At 38.9% G+C, this 20,759-nt stretch overlaps 2 protein-coding genes and 1 non-coding gene across 3 annotated transcripts; 2 read left to right on the forward strand and 1 right to left on the reverse strand.

Moving 5' to 3' along the window:
- Positions 1 to 1,629: 1,629 nt before the first annotated feature.
- psma5 (proteasome 20S subunit alpha 5) lies at positions 1,630 to 5,566 on the reverse strand. The gene is made up of 10 exons (XM_037785806.1): positions 5,439 to 5,566; positions 5,101 to 5,151; positions 4,555 to 4,621; positions 4,295 to 4,421; positions 3,777 to 3,844; positions 3,584 to 3,691; positions 3,354 to 3,412; positions 3,137 to 3,239; positions 2,285 to 2,371; positions 1,630 to 2,044 (listed from the first exon to the last, which is right to left on the reverse strand). Exons 2-10 carry the CDS (start codon positions 5,127 to 5,129, stop codon positions 1,967 to 1,969), a joined length of 726 nt encoding a protein of 241 aa, XP_037641734.1. The 5' UTR covers positions 5,130 to 5,151; positions 5,439 to 5,566; the 3' UTR covers positions 1,630 to 1,966.
- Positions 5,567 to 6,611: 1,045 nt separating this feature from the next.
- trnae-uuc lies at positions 6,612 to 6,683 on the forward strand. Its single transcript has one exon. It is a non-coding gene; the product is annotated as a tRNA-Glu (tRNA).
- A 1,418-nt stretch (positions 6,684 to 8,101) lies between these two features.
- On the forward strand, positions 8,102 to 20,536 carry LOC119490435 (matrix remodeling-associated protein 8-like). Its single transcript, XM_037773817.1, has 12 exons — positions 8,102 to 8,370; positions 9,417 to 9,443; positions 9,544 to 9,849; positions 11,317 to 11,418; positions 11,505 to 11,638; positions 11,764 to 11,943; positions 14,134 to 14,275; positions 18,227 to 18,385; positions 18,466 to 18,490; positions 18,572 to 18,657; positions 19,728 to 19,799; positions 19,907 to 20,536. The coding sequence occupies exons 1-12, from the start codon at positions 8,319 to 8,321 to the stop codon at positions 19,927 to 19,929; spliced, it is 1,308 nt and encodes a 435-aa protein (XP_037629745.1). The 5' UTR covers positions 8,102 to 8,318; the 3' UTR covers positions 19,930 to 20,536.
- The last annotated feature ends 223 nt before the right edge of the window (positions 20,537 to 20,759 follow it).

Consider the following 20,759-nt stretch of genomic DNA (forward strand, 5'->3'; position numbering starts at 1 on the left):
AGACAAGACTTTATGTGAAACACGTGTGCATAACTTGAATATTCCTCCCAGTTATCTTGTGTTGTACATAGTTATGTTTGGTAACAGCAATTGATGTCTGTAAAATATGACATATGGGGAAGGAACCCAATATATTTTCATCTGGTAATTTTATTATGTTTTTTATGTCTTATGTTTGCAGACACTTCAAAGGTGAGAAATGTCAGATAAAACAAGTAATAAGTAACAAGGCGTCATTTTTCATACTTTCAATGTTATTTAATTTACTCATTTATTATTATTATTATTATTAATAATAATATTTTAGTATATAAGTATAAAACATTCCCCTGGATAATAGAGATGACTGTCTTGATGATTCATTTAATGGAAATTGATTTGAATCTGTATGTTTTTTTTTGTCTTTGCTATCTTGTTTGTTTCCTTCCTATAAGCACTTGCTTTTGTTGTGATGTAAAATAGTCAAAACGTGCGTGAGGCAAAGTATTTGTAATTGTCTTCTGTAAATCCTCTGTCTACTAATAAAACATAATGAAGCTCTGAAATATCTTATGACATTTTAACTATTATTTTAGCAGTTCATGATTATGAAGCCCTGAAACTGACTAAAGGAGAAAAATATAACTGACCACCTCTACGATCATAAAAAATATTGTTAGTTAAGTATTCAAAATGGAGTGTAAAAACAATAATAAAGCTTTATAATTTTAACCCCCAAGCAGTTGATTGAAAAAAAAATATTCTTTTACCATCAATCAGTTGGTTTAATAAATTAAAATGTACTTATTTTACTATTTTATTTCTAATTAAATAGAAAATGTGGTGAGAAAAATAGGACATTTTACACCGGAAAATAGATAAATAAGTGTGTACCAAGACAAAAAAAAAGGAAAATTAAGGAGTTAAAATTAAATAGTAGTAAAGGATAAATAGAAGAGACAAATAAATTAAGTTTAAATTTATTTTGAGGGTCATTTTCTGCCTTATTTAGATAGTGACAGGAAACAAGGGGATAAAGATTGGATAAGACATGCATGGGCAGAATCTTAAACCCCTACAATATTTTTTTGTTTCTGATATACATAGAGCTGCAACGATTAATCGATTAGTTATCAACTATTAAAAATTAATCGGCGACTATTTTGATAATAAATTAATCAGTTTGAGTAATTTTCTAAGAAAAAAAAGAAGTAAAAATTCTCTGATTCCAGCTTCTTAAATGTGAATATTTTCTGGTTTCTTTACTCCTCTATGACAGTAAACTGAATATCTTTGAGTTGTGGACAAAATAAGACATTTGAGGACGTCATCTTTGGCTTTGAGAAACACTGATCAACATTTTTCACCATTTTCGGACATTTTATAGACCAAACAACTAATCGATTAATCGAGAAAATAATCAACAATGACAATAATCGTTAGCTGCAGCCCTAACTAAATGATTAAACTACTAAATGATTTTCTTGTAGTTAACAAATTAATTCCTTTTACCATGAGTATCACTCTGTAATGTGATGTTGCCGTGTACATGTAGTACAATACTTTGTCTAGTATTAAGTACCCAGCTTTTAAACATTATACTCGAAACAATAAGAACAAGAAATACACAAAAAATGCAAAGAGTCAGACCACTTTCTGAATACAACAGTTTAATTGTAGTACTGATTCGTAACAAAAAATACCCCCCCACCCCCACCCCCACCCCCACCCCTACTGTTTTCCTGCCACTCAGCTGTAAGCGCTGGTCAGGCTGCTGTACAGGGTTGTACAGAAACTGAGAGACAAGAAGTAAATTTACACATTACAAAGAGAAGCTTCTTATGCAATCAAAACAAATTTGAATGCAGCTATGAGAATGTGCTGATGTAAAGTTGTGGTTGTGTTGTGACTTTGAGCCCAGGTGTACTTCCATGTCCTCTCCTCTCCAGCCCAGAACTCAAACCAAGACTTTCAAGTCTTTCCTTCTTTAGATATCCTTGATTACATCCTCCAGCTCCTCTTTGGAATACATGTGGAAGGTCTTCCCAGGCTCTACCGTTGCCAGCTGCAGGAGAAACACAGATAAAGAAAGCCTGCATGAAACCTGAGGATTTAAACTCTGGCAGTCCTGTACAAACTCAACACTACGTTTGTTTGTTATTTCAAACAAATGTAAAAAATAATTACACTAGGCATTTCTACTGATGTGGTTTCAACTACACATTATCAGACAAGTCCAATCTTCAAGCACCTTGCTGTAGTAAAATCAATTATTCAGAAACTGGGTGAGAAACAACGAACAAACCTCAATGTTGGTGGCGTTGAGCTTCTCCTCCATCACCTGCTTCAGAATGGTGAGAGACGACTTGATGGCGTCTTTTAATGTCATGGACTGTCAGTTACCCAGCGAGAGAGGGAGACATGGAAAAGAAACAACTTGTCAATCCTGGTGATTTGCATGTATTTCCTTTACCTTAGACGACTTGTGCCTATACAGGTTGAAAACATTCTAAAAATGTTCATTTCGCACACACAAGATAGCAGCTTATTAAAGGGATAGTTTGGGTGTTTTGAAGTGGGGTTGTATGAGGTACTTATCCATAGTTAGTGTATTACAAATGACAATCTGCACGCCCCCCAGTTTGGAGAAGTTTGGGAACTGAAGCCCTAATCTATGCTCTCACCAAAGCAACCAGACTCCATTTAAAAAAACAGTAATTCTACAGCGGTAGACCAGCAACCCTTATGTTCTGCAAGGTAAAATTACAGTTCTTTTTCAATAGAGTCTGGTGGCTTTGGCAAGAGCATAGACAGATACAATGGCTGTAGTTCTCCGTCGGAATGGGCTGTCTGATGGAAAGGTAAACTGGCAATAATATTCTAAACTGATTTTTTTAGGTGAGCCTTTCTTTTAGGTGCCAAAATGTGTTTTGCTGCCAGTCCCGCCCACAGCAGTACATTGCTTTGCTCCCGTGCGGTTACTCCTGTCTGCTTCTCCAAACTGGGGGCATGCCGACCATCATCTAATGTAGATAATACACTGACAATAGATAAGTATCTCATACAAACCCACTTCAAAACACCCAAACTATCCCTTTAACATCACAATTTGCTTAGCTAATCTTCTTGTTGAATTTAATCATGCAGTGGTCGGTACCTTGTGGTAGACCTCTTGCAGAGAGCTCTGTGCTCCCTCGGACGCTGAGCCGATGGCCCGAGCATCGCACTGCACAAAGGTTCCTGATGGGTCCATGTGGTACCTTCATTCACAAAGAGATAACAGTCAAGTCTCTGAGAAGTCAGAATTAAAGGTGAACACGTTTCTGTTTAAAATGTCAAGTATATTAGGTACACAAATAGTAATCTGAACGTACAGCTGGGGTCCTTTTTCATCAACTCCACCGAACAGAAGTGCTACGCCGAATGGTCGACTCTGTATAGATGACAGCACAGAGGAACAGAGCAGAGAGAGAGAGAAGACTATGGGTTATGGTACTTTACTCGAACACCATCAAACATTATGCCTTTGGAAAAAAAAAACATGACACGACATGGCTCGGCTTGAGGTTTGAATAGATGAGTATTGATAAGCCAAGTTACTGACCATGGCACCGGGATCAGCGTCTTCCTCTCCAAACTGCAGTGCCAGGTTAGACACAGCCTGAGTCACACTCTCCACTGTCATCGTCTCATTGTAAGTGAACCAGTGGTTCTAGGGAGGAATTTAAACAGATTAATTATAGATAAAAAACAAGGTCATTGAAATGCTTATATTACAGTGTGCTCAGCATTTATACCTGTGTTTCCACTCTCGCTTTGTCAATTAGAGTCTTGGCATCAGCTATCAACCCACTCATGGCACAACCTTTGAGGTAGAAAGAAAGAAAATTAAGAAACTACAGGTCCTGCACCTGCTATAGCCTTAAACAACAATCAGCACAGTCAACCTGGGAGAAATGTGATGTCATTCTTTGTTATCTGAGGGAACATTATTATGCAACATATCACTCCTCTGATCAAACTTTGAAGTCACTTGTAAGGGATATGACTGAAACAGCATCCTATCAACTAAACAACGAAGGTGTATGTTTTACTTGGGGGAAAAAATCATCCCAAAGCTCCCAAAATATTTAAGCAGCTACTAAATATTATCACCATTTAGCATTTTTAAAACATTTTTTTAATGAGCATTTTAGTGCTTTCATTAGTGTTGAGAAATTTGGAAAAATATGTAATGCGATATGATTAGCAGCAAATAACATGTTCAAGTTAACTCGTCTTCGGACGGCATGCAAATTTGTGTCTTTCCACTCACCGATGTGACTGTCAATCTCCACGATCTTTTCAATGCTGTTGGGCTCCATCAGCGGAGAGGTGATCCTCTTCTCCACAGCCAGACAGACCCCCTCTGTTGTCTGGATACCGATGGCAGTGGAGCCCAACTGGGAAGGCAAAGCCAGACAAAAGAAAACTTATCAGCTTCAAGGTGGACACTTGTTTTCAAGTTTTGTATACATTATATCACACAGAAGAAGTATATTAGCAAACTGACATGATTCAGTGTGTAATACTCACTTTTATGGCCTCTATGGCATATTCAACCTGGAACAACCTTCCTTCAGGAGAGAATGTGTTCACACCTCTAGAAGACAGAGAGAAGAGTGAAAATTATTAATAATATAGTTTGAAAACAACTTGTGCTGCAAACAAATACATATATTTAACAATATGTTGTGTTTGTGTTTAGAGTTAAGACACAAAATAGCATCGTTTTAGCTGCGTATCTTAAGTAGAACAGTACTGAACACCACATTACAATCTAAATTAGGTTGGGTGGTTAAATCAAGTAAAAAAAAGTGATATCGAAAGTGAAAGCAAACTAACTTGTTGCGAAGTGACTACTAGCTGTAGCTCTTAGCTCACTACCTGCAACAAACAGCTACAAGGTTACAATAAGGGGTTGGAAACAAGAGTATTTCCACATTTCCATGAGCTTTTAAAATAAAAAAAAAGTGCCTGTTTAAACAACTTCTTAACATGACTGTGCTCTTCTGAGTTTGCTCGTTTCCACTGAACTGAGAAGCGCTCAATAAATGACAAAGCAGTTTGTGTTGCACCGACCTGTCATACTCCGATCTGGTCAAAAACATCTTTTAACGTTGAACACAGGACCTGCAAGGAGAGAGGAGAGGTTTATGTACCGCACAAATTAGTTAAAGCAATTATAAAGAGGATAATTCTTCAGAGTTTTCCGTGACACCGGGTGATTAGCTAGCTACAGTTAGCTAGAGACCGAGCATGCATGCAGCTAGCCGTGCAGTTAATCACTAAAACTGATCATAAACACGCTGATAGAAGTCAAACATCAACATTCAGACATTATAATCATATTTAACATGACATTTATCAACAATCCCGCGACATTCCTCTAAATAATCCCACTTGTTTGACTCGTTTACCTCCAGACACAAACACTTCAATGAGTTCGCTTGTTTGAGAGGAAGCGTCTGGGGTGTAACATCCGAAACGCGCCGGTTGACAACAAATCGAACAAAAACGAAGGTTCCGTGTGTGTGCAGCGCTGTCCACGGTGTCATTCACACAATGTTTTAAATATCATGTTTGTTAGCAACGAGGACAATTTATAATGTCTGCTATAAAAAATACGTTGATATCAAATAAATCATGTGTTTGATTCACAGATTACATAACAGGGCAGGTTATTGTGAAAGTCCACAATAAAAGAACACAGATTAACAATTTAGCTGGGAAAGACAAAACATCCCAGAAACATAAATTGGGGCTTGATATAAATTATCCTGTTATTTTCTGAGCTTCTTTTTAATGTACATTTTTTTTTTTTTTTTTTTTTTTTTTTATAAATATAATATTTTTATTTAAGAAAAATAATATTATTCACAGATATTTAACAAAGAGCATTTTCACTTTCTCCCACTGCCTAGACAAAATAACGTATTATAACATGTCTACACAGGGAATGATGGTTCAAAATTAAGTAATAAAAAAAAAAAAGATAAATAGATAATAATAAAATAAAATAAAATTAAATTAAATTAAATTAAATTAAATTACAAATGTATGTGTATCTATGTATATATGTATATTATCCTATGCAAAATGTTTAATCAATTGATCGGTATGTATGTTTTATTTTATTAATTATGTGTTTGCTGGCGTTTTAATTCTTTATTTATTTATTATTTAATTTTTGTTTTATTTATTTATTTATTTAATTTATTATTAATTTTTTTTTTTAAATTTTAATTAGTCTAGATCAAGAATATATCCCAATCATGCAAGTCATTGACTAATCACAAAGGACAGTCAGAATAGGCTATTCCTACTGGAATACTGACCTGGATAATACAAAACAGATCTTGTAATCTAATACAATTCATAGGGTCATGATTTATTTAATTTTAAAGACTATGGACAGTCCCATTAATCAGTCACAATTTGGAAGGAACCTGCCATATTTATTATTATTATTATTATTATTATTATTATTATTATTATTATTATTATTATTATTATTATTATTATTATTATTATTACTATTCAATAATAAAACTGTATTTATTGTGAGAGGTGGTGGATACTGCACGTATCGGTCCCATATGGTCTAGCGGTTAGGATTCCTGGTTTTCACCCAGGCGGCCCGGGTTCGACTCCCGGTATGGGAACACACTTTTAAGATAAGTGAGCAATAACTCAGGACTTTGTTATACTGAATAGAGAAATCCGTGCCTTAAATGTCCAAATGTACAGATATAGAGCCTATACGGCTGTTCCTACCGCCAGCCTTTGCGATCACATGAATAGACACAATGCAGATATAATATGCACCTTGCAATGTTGTTACAAGAGAGCCTTGATGACTATACAGTAATTGTGCATGTCATAGCATGAAATCAGCCACTAAGGGTCGCCTTTGAGCTGAAAAACGAGCAGTATCAGCTGGAGCAGTGGAAACAATTAGATACTGAGCTACTTTACTGGATAAATAGGATCAATACTGCAATATACAGTAAAAGTGATATGATGCACATTCAAATGGCTTATATGTGGAGGTTTTATTGACTGATGACGATTAAGGACAAACTACAGCCTAACCAAAAGTTTGATATGACCCCTTTGCCCTGCCCTATCAAAATTATGCATTAACATGCAGAGATCAAGCTGTAGTGGAAAACATCTTTCTAATTCTAAAATTTACAGAAAAATGTTTTAAAAGTCCCACATTCAAAACTTGAGTTACTTAAAAGCACATACGTACTGTAGGTATCGAAAGTAGGAGTTCGCAAGAATGTCTCCTATCTTATTATATGTTATCTTAATATTTGTACACAAAGTCACATTTTTTATTCAATCTTTTAAAGTTTGTTTTCACTTCCTTTTAATGTTTGTAAAGCAACAAAAAATAACTCGTATGAACTGTGCAATGTAAATACATTTCTCTTACCTATATAGGCTATTGTTGGATGATAATAATAATAATAATAATAATAATAATAATAATAATAATAATAATAATAATAAATAATAATAATAATAATAAGAAAAGTAAAAATAAAAATGAATCATAATCATAATAATTCGTATCATTATATGTATTATTATTGTTATTATTATTACTAGTATTATTATGATGGTGATTACTATTATTATTATTATTATTATTATTATTATTATTATCATTGACGCTCTGAAAAAGCAGCATTTTGGTCTTCTGGCTGTTCAAGGTGGAGTCAATGTTATATACTCAAGGGTAGAATAATCTATAATAATTCATATAAAATTATCATATATGATTTAATATAAATAAATAAATATACTTTATATATATTTATATCCATATATACTTTATATATACTTTATATAATCTGAGAAGTAAGTAGTAAACGTAGCTGTCATACAAATCAAGTAGAGTATACAAATATAGGAGAACATATAGGATAATAGGCCTACTATACTCTGGTAATATTCAGTCTATGGTAGTATAGCCTACTGTTATTGTTATAAGTAAAGTTCAGTGAGGAGAGGGAGGGGATGTCCATGCAGACCGGTTGGTGTCTTGTTTCATTTTCCGGGTGGGATCAGATCAGTCCTGTTCTGTTTTGGTTCTGTGTTGAAGCTCTAACGTGCTGCTGCCTGTTAACTTCTCCAAACTCTGAAATCTGATCAAATCAAGTCCTGCTGCTGCTGCTTCTGCTGCGGATGGATACACGAGACGTGTTTTCTTACTTTCTGCAGGAGCGTCTGCCACCAGGTGCACAACCTTAACAAGTCTCCTTCTTACCATTACAATAATAGTCAACATGAAGTCTGAGAGGGAGGACATCATTCTTCAGGCTCTCCTCTTGATCCACAGTAAGTAGGCTGGAGTCTGCTTTCTGCAGCATTATATTTAAAAAGCATGCATGCAGATGTATGAATGCTTATATAACTTATTTTAGGCTTATTTTAGGTGGGTTTTCTGTCTCGTCCTGCACTGCATATATTATTATTATTATTATGATGATTATTATTAATAATCGTCATCATAATAATAATAATAATAATAATAATAATAATAATATGTTGTTGTGTTTGTGTATTTTTAAATTGTGCAAAAAATTAATAAACTAAAACTAAACTAAAATGTTTTTAAAACGAATATATAAATATATTTTATTTTATTTTATTATTTTATTATTTAAAATGTTTTTACTTGTGTATATTCTTTTTACTTATTCATCTATTTTTTTGTATATAATATGTTTTTCCTGCAACTATTCTGGCTTATTTTATATTAATATTAGGTTTGTTAAGTTTCTTTGTACCGAGAATGTTATTATTGGGGACGTTTGTGAATGTTTGTTCTGTTGTTTCAAAATGAACAAAAAAACAATAAATATAATATTGAAAAATTGGCCTATTAAGACCAAGCATTTGTACTGCACCAGTACTTGTTTAGATTGAGTTTTTCTTCAATTTTTTTCCTAATGTCCTCTTTTTCATCTTTTTTATCTGAATATTTTCAGGTTTATATTAAATCCAGACCTGATGCTTTCATCCTGTCCACCTCATGATTCACACGCAGACACGCACATTCCTGTCAGATGAGTTCTACTGACTCACTGTCCAAAACATCAACAGTCATTTGCTTAACTGCACATTATGAAGAGTTTAGACTTTCCATTATTGTTTTCAATTATCCATATTTAGTTTATTTTAAACAGCTGCAGTAAATTGTCTGTTGTTGATCTCACTTGCTGACCTTGAATCATTTTATTACTTGAACAAACTTCAGCTGTATTTAATCTGAATTTAGAGACTCCTCCAACATGCAGGAGTTATACATTTTGACACAACATGCAGTCTGACAGGATCTGTTTAAGTGATTATTCACACACTCCCTACTGTTTCCATTTCAGTCCCTGTGGCCTGCCTCTTCACTGCAGGTATGTTTTTCTTTGTGTGTGCAATCATAATTCATATGTACTTCTATTAGATGCTGAATGTCTCAGTGTTGTAACTCTTCACCCTCTCTGTGTCTGTCAGTGTCCGGTCAGGGTGACAGCAGCAGCAGTGTGGTGGTGGCAGGGTATAATGTGAGCGCCCCTGCTGGGTCGAAGGTGGTGCTGCAGTGTGTGAGCGGACGCATGGTGTGGACCCGGGACAGCGTGAGGGACAGGCAGAGGGTGGTCCACTGGGACATGTACCGGGCCCGTCCAGACTACGCCATGGAGAGGGTGATGGACATGTTTTCTGCAGGCGACCAGAGGGTCTACAACTCCTACAACCAGGGCCGGGTCGGCCTCAGCCCACGAGCCTTCAGGGACGGAAACTTCTCTCTGGTCATCAAAGGTCATACTCACTGTCTTTGACTCTCATGTCTGTAGCTGTTGATGTTGGTGAATTGGTCTCATTATGACTGACTTTGTCTGTCTGATTCATTACAACTCTGCTTTTATGTCATTTTTTACAACTGATCTCTATAAAAGGACCAACTTGGTTATACTTGTACTTAAAGGTGCAGTGTGTAGGATTTGGCGGCACCTAGTGGTGTGGTTGCAGGTTGCAACCAACTGAGTACCGCTCCGCTCACTCCACCCTTTCCAAGACTGTGGTTACGCCGAGTGCAAAATTGTGGTAACGCCGTTCGCCTTCCTCAGATACCATCCTTACCATAATAGCACTACTTTAGGAGCAGCGGAAGTCAGACGGCTGGCGTTACTACGGTTTTGCACACTGCGGCCCACGTTACCGCAGTTTCATAAGCGAGAACTACGGAGAACTACGGTGACCTTGTGTTTGTTGGTTGAAGTTGCATTATTGTCACATTATACAGCTGAAAAGAAGGTTAGTTAAGGGGTTTGTTCCCCATAAGGCATTGTTCAGGAGAAGTGATAAACCAGATCTTAATGCATCACACATAATAACCATCGTTTAATCTTTTATTTCACTAAAATTTTTTAATTTTTATGAGGTGGTATTTGTTTCAAGCAAGGCAGCACTTTCGTATTACATGTGGTAAAGCCTGCTGTTTTGATAAATGCATTCATGTGCTTGTGGGCAACATCCACACAACAACAACACAATTGAGAGTTGACTCCAACGGTTTTGACTCAAGAATTTAGAGGATTATTTTCTTTACATCTGTGGTTGCGTGTTGTTGTTGATTTATCTTCCAACAGCTGCATGAAAAAATAAAAGTAACATGAAGTATCATGATTTCTAACTCATAAACTTCAGCACAGCACTGTAGTTTTTTGTAGACTTTTAAAGGAACAGTGAATATGGATCCTACATCTAAGTTTAAAGGTCCAGTGTGTAACATTTCAGGGGATCTATTAGCGGAAATGGAATATAATATAATACAATAATAATATAATATTCATAGCTTTGTTTTCATTAGTGTATAATCACCTAAAACTAAGAATCGTTTCGTTTTAGTTAGCTTAGAATAAGTCTTTTATATCTACATAGGGAGCGGGTCCTCTTCACGGAGTCCGCGATGTTGCTCCGCCATGTTTCCACAGTAGCCCAGAACGGACAAACCAAACACTGACTCTAGAGAGAGCCTTTCCTGTTTTTACGTTACCTGAAGGCTATAGTTCTCCGACACGCTTATGAAGCGTTTTTTCAGCGGCTCATGTTACCTCAGTCTTGTAAAGGGAGGAGTGAGCGGAGGGGTACTCAGCTGGTTGCAATCTGCAACCACACCACTAGATGCTGCCAAATCATACACACTGTACCTTTAAGTAAATAGATAACAATGATTTTACCCGACGTTATCAGCATGTTTTCATATTCTGTGTTTCTGCATCACAGACGTGACGATGAACGACAGAGGTCTGTACTCTTGTAACCTTCATCATCTTTACTGCCACCTGTACGAGACAGTCAGAGTCCAGCTCAACGTCACTAAATCACGTACGTATCACATGGTACCGTACCGACTATCAGCACCTTCAAGACGTAGCAACATTAAAGCTGACTCGGTTCGTCTTTTCATAAAGGTCGTAAACAGCAGCGCTTCTGGGACGGACACAAGGCGGTGTACGTGGTGCTGCTCGGTAGTACCGTGGTGCTGCCGTGCGTCAACCGACGTAACGTGTGGACGGACTGGAGCGAGGAGGAGGAGGACCAGCAGGTGTGTGGAGGGCATGAGCTTGTTTTCAGGCAATCAATCTTAGTCCAGATTAATTTTTTAATTTAGAGGGATTTTGTGATATTTACTGAAACATTTATCTCCCTCTCTACCTTGGTGGCGTCCAGGTGGTCCACTGGGATCGACAGTCCCCAGGAGTCCGCCACGACCGCGCCGACCGGCTGGTGGACCTGTATGCCTCTGGGGAGCAGCGTAGCTACGGACCGCTGTTCCTCCAGAGGAAGATGAACATCAGCAATCAGGCCTTCTCAGAGGGAGACTTCTCACTTTCCATATCTGGTCTGCAGGTGGGTGTAAAAGGAGAGCAACTTAACAGAAAACATCACAGAGGCCTGCTAGTTTCAGTACACACAGTACAGATTTACTGCTTTGGCAAGAGTTCCCATTGTAGTCTCCCTGACTGTGTGTGTACATGTAAACAGTGTTTCCAGAACACATGGTACCGTCATTAGTAATGCAGCTCTTTATCGCTCCGTTGAGAAAATTAGGTTGGCAGACACAGTAAGTTGAGCAACTACATCAGTTTTCTTAAAAACAACAACAGTAACATAACAAACAAAAGGCCTACAAGGTCTGTCCCCTACCAGTCCCCTCTCTGTGTTATTGTAGTGATAGCAAGCAGAGAAATGTTCACAGTCACATTTTAGAGAACTCAGGGTCTCTGTGTTTTTGATAGAGCTCATAAATCAGAACATTTAGGTTAAATACAGGCTCAGCGGGCTACTGTGCTTCACTACCACGCTGAGGAACGGGGCCAGGTTTCCAGTCAGCTACAGGCAACACTCAGCAGACTGTCACACCAATTCTGTTCTTGTTTTAGGTTTCAAAATATAAAAGTAGAATTAATTAGCTCTGACACAAAATCTATTATTCTGGCAGGACAGTAATAGATAATTTCTCAAGTTTTCTGCTATATCAGAAGTTTTAAGTGTTTTAAAATGATCCCGTTTGTGCAAATGAGCGTTTATTCTACACAAGTATGTTGTGTAAAGCACATGCAAAACAGGGACATACGTTTTTGACAAATTATAGATAGTTAAAGAGTGATTACTTAACTCGATGATGAAAAATAAGAAAATATGCGAAAGGTGAACAAAACGTTCTGATGTCAATGTCAGACATCCTTGTTTATTTCAATTTAGGCAGAAAAATGTCAAAAGGGTTGCGTGTTAAAGGGTTAAATTACTGCTGTGAACAATAGACTGTACTATAGGTACTATAGGTCGTGTCTAGAAGGGCGCCCGCAAAAAATATCTGATCTGAGATCTGCAAAAACTTGCAAAAACTCTCACGAGACTCGCTGCCCGACAACCTGTCCTAACCTTAACTATTCAAGATCAATGCCTAACCATAATAATCTCGTGAGAGTTTCCCCAGTTTGCGGGCTCCCTTCTAGCCACTACCCTGTATATAAAGATGGACGACATGACAGCTCCCCAAAAGTGAAGCCAAAACATCTGGCTGGATCGCCCCCTGGTGGCTGGCTGCAGTAAAGGTCATAAGTCCTGCAGTTAGCGGATGGGACATGGGCCAAACTTAAAAAGTGAAAGTACACCTCAAATACATTTTTCCAAAAGATGGTTTCTGTCATTTTAGGTAGTTCTTATCACACTAATGTATGTTTAAGTGTTCATTTTTCTGATAAGTTTGGTTTTAATTAGTGATTTGATGCTATATAAAGGGGGTGAGACGTCATGATTGACAGCTGTGAGTCTTTCTCGCTGACAAGTTTTTAGCCGCGCTCGGCTCATGATTGGTTCAGGCAGTTGTGTGGGTAGGACGTCGATACTGCGGCTCCACAGCCTGATCACTACTGCGCAGACTATGGTTCCACATGATGTCAAAATTTCAAGATGACAGTGTGTGTTCTTTAGTGGGAGGAAGTGGAGACGTGTTGTCCATTTTTATATACAGTCTATGACATAGACACATCTTTAAAGGGGCTATATGTAAGAATCAGATTGCTTGTTAACAGTGACATCTGTGTTTTTTTTGTGCTTCGGTGGAGTTTGTGTTAGAGTCTGAGCTGTGGTGGAGGCCGGTCGTTTATTGGCGTTAGTGGACTCCATTTCTAACTGAACGTTAGCTATCATTGCACATTGTTGGCCCTGTAGGTGGAGCGCACATGAAGTCACATCCGTTGGAATTTCCTGCAAAAAACGTTCGGCATTCTTCACATCAAAAGTAGTCTACAGGCTGATAGAGGAAACCCAGAAAGTCGCGGGAGGTCTTATTTTTTAGGTTAGGTTACAACCTGTTCACACATTGTCAATAAAAAACACTTTAAAATGTTCATATGTGTAAAAACTTACATACAGTCCCTCTCACAGCACCAGAAACTTTTATCCTGCGTTAGTGTGCACATTCAAATCAATCCATTCTTGTGTTTTTGAACTTCAGTTTCTTTTTTTGTTTTTGGTGGTGTTTACATTTTGATGATTCATCTGTGTGTTTATCTGTCTGCGTTCCACACGCAGCCCACAGACCAGGGGATGTACTCCTGCCACCTCCACCACCACTACTGTGGTCTACATGAGAGGAGAGAGTTTCACGTCTCAGTGGAAGCACCAGTGATTCAGGCCACCCTGCCGGCCAAAGCTCTGCCCAGTGGAGACAAAGGTAACACACACACAAATATACAAATACATCCACACTCAGTCTCTCCTCCTGCTCTAGCTATAGTGAGTGCCTGAGCAGAGAGGATGTTTTATGACTTAGTGGATTTGAACTATCATGTGTACAATTAGGATAAAAAAAACACATCTGCTCTTTCCGTCACTCTTCCCCTCTGTGCCGACATCATTCATCCTTGCCATGTTTCGCCTCAGACTCTCCACAGAGTAACATTAGAGGAAAAGGAGATGAGAGGAGGAGGAGGAGGAGGAGGAGGAGAAGGGGGAAGAAAAGCTCTTATTGCTGAACTTTTCTGTTTGTTTCATGAGAGATTTCTTTCTTGCGCCGTCAGCCTTTCTGACGCCAGACCCCTGAAACCACACTCCCTCCCATAAACCTCACCCTCATCGCCTCTCACCTTCTTCTCACCCACTGCCCTCCACTATTTCATCATTATGTAGCTACTAGGCAGACTTTTTCTTGGTATGTAGGCCTATATGTGTGCTTGGGGAGGTCTGTTTTTGTCTTCAGTGCATTATCCCACTTTCTTTTCTGCTTCTTCCTCTCCATTTCTCCTCTCTCAAAAATTCACTTCACATTTCTCAGTGCTTTGATCTGCCTCAAAACTCTTTCCCCGATTAGAGAAAAGGGAAAGAAAAGGGAGAGGATTTGCACGTTGGCATGCCGGTTGCCTACCTCAAATTCTTATTGAATGAGATCGTTTTTTGGGTGCATGTGTCTGTGTTTCCAGGAGGTGACTGAAGCAAAGCAGATAATGACAGATGGATCAATGTGGGAAACTCATTGAGAGAGGTTTAGAAATGACTCAAATGAGAGATGCCTGTGGCCAGGTCCATCTGTGTGTGTCAAAGAGCGCGCCAAGTCCGATCTCATTTCGTCGGAATCTCTCGGATACTGGACACAATTAATCCTTCACTCCCTGAGCCTGAGCTGTAATACAGTATAGGATTGCACCATGGGAATTTAACTGTTTAGAAACAAGACACATAAATGATTTACGTCCAGCGCAGGAGTGAGTTTGTACAGTTTCTTCCTCAGACAGTATTTTATCATCTTAATCTGCTCCTGTTTCGCCCTCTCTGATTGTTGACTCTGGCTCTCTCCTGACATCTGGAGAAGTTTCACTTCCCTCTGTCTGGCCTTCTTTCTGTTTTCCCCCCATTTGAGAATCCCACAAACTCAGGTTTGTTTATTTTCATCACGCTCCTTTCTCTTCTTCGCTCTTTTCCATCACTTTCTTTTTAACCTTTCCTTATGAAGAAAGAGAGCTGTTTTTGGTTGACAAGAACAGGAAGTTTGCCTCATCTGCGAGGCAGCTGCCACCACAGACAGACTGAGACAGAGAGGAATGAGGTTTTTGAGACGGGAGATACACAAAGAGAGACGGAGGGACGGGGGCGAGGAGTCGGTTGATGAAACACGGGAGAGGAGATGTAGGTCACCCCTCCCTCCCTCCCATCAGAGTTATTTCTCCTTGAGCCGGGAGAGGACGGGGCAACCAGTCTAAACACAAACACATATGTTCCCATCTGGGCACGGGTCAGCAGAAACTGGCTTTAAACTAAATAAAAGGATCAGAGGATTTGTAATGTTAATGAACATGTTGTTTTCATGTACTCTGCAGCTGCGTATGCGCGTTATAAGTTTGTGTTTGGGGATCAAGGGTCTTTTCTAGCTTCATTTTTGCGAGGCAAACCTCTGGAGAAACATCTCGCCGTCCCCTTCCTCTCCCTTGGCTCTCCTCCTCTGTTCCACCCCGCTCCGTCCTTCCTTCTCTCCTCTTCCTCTCATCGCTTCTCTGTGTTTTACTGCCAGGAAAAGTAAATCACAGCGTGAGTTTCTGTCTGGATCTCATTTTGGCTCAAATATGTTGAGTCTGAGGTCCACAGCTGCTCCTTGCCTTGCACTTTTTTAACAAGGCAAAATGAAACCAGGCCTTCGCTCACCCCTCTGCTTCTCAACACTCGGCTAGAACCGCACATCTCACCTAATGCTTAATTATTCCTCGCTGCCCTGGAAATGTGTTTTTACAGCCAGGAAATGTCATTGCATGAAAAAAAGGAAGAAAAAAACATAAAAATTGAAGGTGTCAGACCTTACGTGGCATCACACACGTGCAACAACAAACGCACACGCATATGCAGCCACATGCACAGACTGAAAATGATTTTCGTTGGCATTAGATGTTGTGTGCCACTGCAAACACACATTAGACACAAACCACAGAATGCCTTGAGAACAAAGACAAGATAATTTGATCCAGTCTTTTAGTGTCTTCAGTGTTCACCACAAATTGGTAACAAAAATGAGGATATGAAAGACAAAGTGACAGTGGGTATTGAAAACAGATATATTATTCATCCATTAAAAAAGAGAATATCTTCCCTCTTTAAATGATTTCCTTGTTTACTGAAGAAATAATCATTTAACTAAGTACAGTAGTAACCTGATCATTATATCACAGAAGCTTACATGTTTGCATCAGTTTCTATGTGTGACTGTATTTAGCACTCAAGCTAAACATGAGTATGCTAACATGCTCACAATGACTATTGAACCATGCTGATGGTTAGACAGTAATGATTACACTGTATTTATCTTAGTTAGCATGCTAACATTTTCAAATTAGCACGAAATAACAAAGTTAAACTAACATTTTTGACAAATTAAAAGTTTGACCTGATGATTATAATTCTTCTGAACGGAGGTATTAATCAATGGGCAGCTCTGGGTCCGAAAAGTGAAGCCAATGCTGAAGTGTTTTAAACTTGCATTCTTTCTAACAGCCAGCAGGGGGCGACTCCTCTGGTTGCAAAAAGAGGTCTGATTGTATAGAAGTCAATGAGAAAATGAGTCTACTTCTCACTTGATTTATTACCTCAGTAAACATTGTAAACATGAGTTTATGGTCTCAATCGCTAGTTTCAAGTCTTCTTCAATACAGCATGATGTTCATTTAGTCAATTATGGTCCCATTAAAGTCAAATAGACCATAAAGCAGGGTATGCTTTAGGGCGGGGCTACCTTGTGATTGACAAGTTGCTACCACGGCGTTGTCCGGTCTGGGAGTTGTCCGTGTTTTTGTCTTACAACTTTAACCCTTTCACAGTGTGTTTTCAGTTCATGGAAGTTAATTAATAACCTTTTTGGTTGCCTAAAAAATGTCTTATTCAGCGTTCGGTTGTACTCAGCTCCACCCTCTCGTGTCACTTCTGGTTCCAAATAACCAAGATGGCGATAGCCAAAATGCCGAACTTAAGGCTTTAAAATGTCAGTCCACAAACCAATGGGTGACGTCATGGTGACTACGTCCACTTCTTATATACAGGGTATTAATATGTCCTAAATTTTATGACAATCCATCGAATAACTGTTGAGACATTTCACTCAAACCTACAAATGGAAAAGTCATGGTGGTGCAAGAGGAAAGGATAGTAATGAGTCATGTATCATCAGGGAACCATGAATGTCTGGACCAAAGTTTGTGTCAATATATCAAGGAGATGTGATATTTCACAGGATAATTGAAAATATTGGCCTGCTGTTGGCACTAGAGGGAAAGTCAGAGGGTCACCAAAGTCAGTAGGATTGATTCTCTATGTATCAGGAATATCTGTGCCAAATTTCATGGCGATCCATCCAACAGTTGTCAAGATATTTCAGTCTGGACCAAAAGAGTGGACGGACTGACCAACACTGCAAGTGCAGCTAAAAACATGTTTACTCTCTGACTGAGAAAGAGAATTATGAACCTGCAGGAAGTTAACTACTCCACAAATACAGTTCAGTGGGAGTTCTGTGTTACTCATGAGTTGTGTAATGTCTGTAGTATTCAGTGAAAGTTCTGGTCTTGTTTATTACATTTGTAAACCTCACAGTGACACATTGTTCAGAGGAAAACTAAATGCTGACTGTTGTGATTTCTGCTCCACTCAGACGCCACGAAGGCTGAATCACCGCGAGTCATCAACGTTATTCTGCCAGATCAGAGACACCACTTTCTCCTGCCGCTGGGCTACGTCCTCACCTCCTTCCTCCTCCTGGCATTCATCATCCTCATCATCATCCTCATCACACGCAGACGAAAAACCAAAGGTCTGAGCTCCAGCGCCTCAGTCTGACTGTAGATTTACATTGAATTTACATTTCTGAATCTGATTTTCTTGTGTTTTCAGAGTTTTATCCGCAGCCATCCACCAGGTGAGAACTCACAAACACACACACATAATCACTGTCTTACTCTTCAACACACTCTCAGATGTCTCTTTATCACCCTGATAGGTCCAGCAGATGTCAAAGCAGCTCGGAAGAGTTTGAGATGGACGTTACTGAACTTAACGTGTGCTGTCAGGAGGAGAGAACATTTGGTGAGTCAGAAGAAAGAGAAAGAAAATGTCTTTTGTCTCGACTGTGTGTGTTTGTGTGTGTGTGTGTGTGTGTGCGCATAGACTTAATATAAAGATGGACGACATGTCAGCTCTCCAAAACATCTCGATCGCCCCCCTGGTGGCTGGCTGCAGTATCGTATAAATCCAGCCCCCACCATGTTAGTGGATGGGACATGGGCCAGACTAAAAAGTCAAAACTATTAGGGCTGTCTTCGACTAAAGAAATTCTTCGTCGGCTAAGACTCATACGATTTTGCCGACTAATCGATTCGTTGATTTAATCGGCAGATCTGTAAAACCAAGTTTCTCCACAAAGAATCACACAAAAGCAGCACATCTTGTGTTTACCAAAGGTTTGTGTGTCGGGGTTATCAGGAAAAAACACTTACAGGAAACAAAGATGCAGCGGATCGAAGCAAGTACAAAAGCCAATCCACATGGTATGGTACAAAAAGCAATGTGCGGGAAAAGGAAAACTGGAAAACCGACTCTCTAGGGTGAAAAATCACACACAAGGAGTGACGACGAACTGACAGAGAAACAGACTAAATACACCAGGTGAGCAGGGTGATTGAACACAGGTGGAACAAATCAGGGCGGGGCAGACAATCACCAAAGGCGGGAAGTTCACCAGACAAGACACAAGAGGAGTGAATTTTCAAAAAAAATAGGAAACACTACGACCAAAACCCAGGACCATGACAGTGTGCTCAAAAGTTTCTTGGAAATAAGTCATTCAACATGAAAAAGCATAAAAAAGGACTAATCGACTAAAGAAATCTTAGTCAACTAAGACTAAAACAACCAATTAGTCGACTAATCGTCTAAAAGAAGGCAGCTGCTGCCATTCTCGGCTCTTGATTGGCTCGGGTGTGTGTATGGGCGGGACCTTGTTACCGCCAAATGACGTCAAAATCTCAAGATGGCAGCTTCCGAATCTGGGATATTTTGGCTTTATTTTGTACAGTGGGAGGAATTGTGGAGACGCGTCGTCCATCTTTATATACAGTCTATAAAGTGTGTTTTAACTTTCTCCTGTGTGATTTCAGACTATAAGAACAACCTGCTGAAAGAGAAGGTCCACAGCAACATTCAGCCGAAAGTCATTGATCTTGACAAAGGTAACACACACACACACACACACACACACACACACACACACGTGCAAAGTCAGCTATCATGAATTGTCTCATTTTCATCCTCCTTAACCACAATTTTGTCTTTGCAGAGATGGAGAATTTTTCCAAGTGAGAGTGAAAAGACAAAGTGAGTGAGGAGAAGACAAATAAAAAGTGACACTGGAGTCACTGGCTGGTCCAGAGGCTCCAAACTGAACACCTCCACACGAGTGACTTCTGTCCAGGGAGGAGAGACAGCGACACGACTAAATGATACAGAAAACCAGTAAAAGAAGAAGAAGCTCACATTGAGGCCTCGTGGTTTCAAATTGTCAGTATTAGAAATTTTGTATTCTTTAATTGTACTTGATCAACCTCAATAAAAAGGACTTGGACCACAGCACAATAGCACCACCCAGAGGGGAGTTTAAACCGAGCCTTGACTTTTAAATGAATGTGTGCATACTTTGAATAAAGTTGTGATTGAGTGAATTTGAATTATCGGTTATTACAGCTATGATCATTATTCCTCATGTTTTACTCACATATCCATCTTGGCTTCACTGACTGGACTGAAGCGTGACTCTCAGTGTGTACTGCTTCTGTAGACGATGATTAACTGAATGCTAACTGACCAATGAAGCGGTGTATGTACAAATGATTGATTTTGATGCTCAAAATGTATTTTTTTGTGGAAGGTTCCTTTTGTACATGTAATAAACTTCAATGTTCAATGCTGATTTTTAACTGGAGTCCATTATTTGTGTGGTCGGTCTCTTTGCATACAAATGACTAAAGGTACGTGTCCACAGGCTCCGTCCTTTCCACGCTTCCCATTCATTATGTATGTAAGCAGCCGTGCAATGCATTCATGGTTTGACTTTTGAAAACTAGAGCCAATGAAAATGTGGGACATCGTCTGAATAAGTGGGATGTGGGACAAGTGATAAAAATGCTGTGCAG

The sequence above is a fragment of the Sebastes umbrosus genome, chromosome 1, assembly GCF_015220745.1.
Source record: "Sebastes umbrosus isolate fSebUmb1 chromosome 1, fSebUmb1.pri, whole genome shotgun sequence".
Classification (NCBI taxonomy): Eukaryota; Metazoa; Chordata; class Actinopteri; order Perciformes; family Sebastidae; genus Sebastes; species Sebastes umbrosus.

Excerpts from the sequence above, each read along its gene's own strand:
- psma5 (XM_037785806.1), bottom strand. The coding sequence starts at position 5,129 with ATGTTTTTGACCAGATCGGAGTATGACAG. Across the intron at positions 4,622-5,100 it reads ACCAGATCGGAGTATGACAG|AGGTGTGAACACATTCTCTC; the intron begins GTCGGTGCAACA and ends TCTGTCTTCTAG. Across the intron at positions 3,413-3,583 it reads ACGCTGATCCCGGTGCCATG|AGTCGACCATTCGGCGTAGC; the intron begins GTCAGTAACTTG and ends TCATCTATACAG.
- LOC119490435 (XM_037773817.1), top strand. The coding sequence starts at position 8,319 with ATGAAGTCTGAGAGGGAGGACATCATTCTTCAGGCTCTCCTCTTGATC. Across the intron at positions 18,491-18,571 it reads TATCCGCAGCCATCCACCAG|GTCCAGCAGATGTCAAAGCA; the intron begins GTGAGAACTCAC and ends TCACCCTGATAG. Across the intron at positions 19,800-19,906 it reads AGTCATTGATCTTGACAAAG|AGATGGAGAATTTTTCCAAG; the intron begins GTAACACACACA and ends TTGTCTTTGCAG.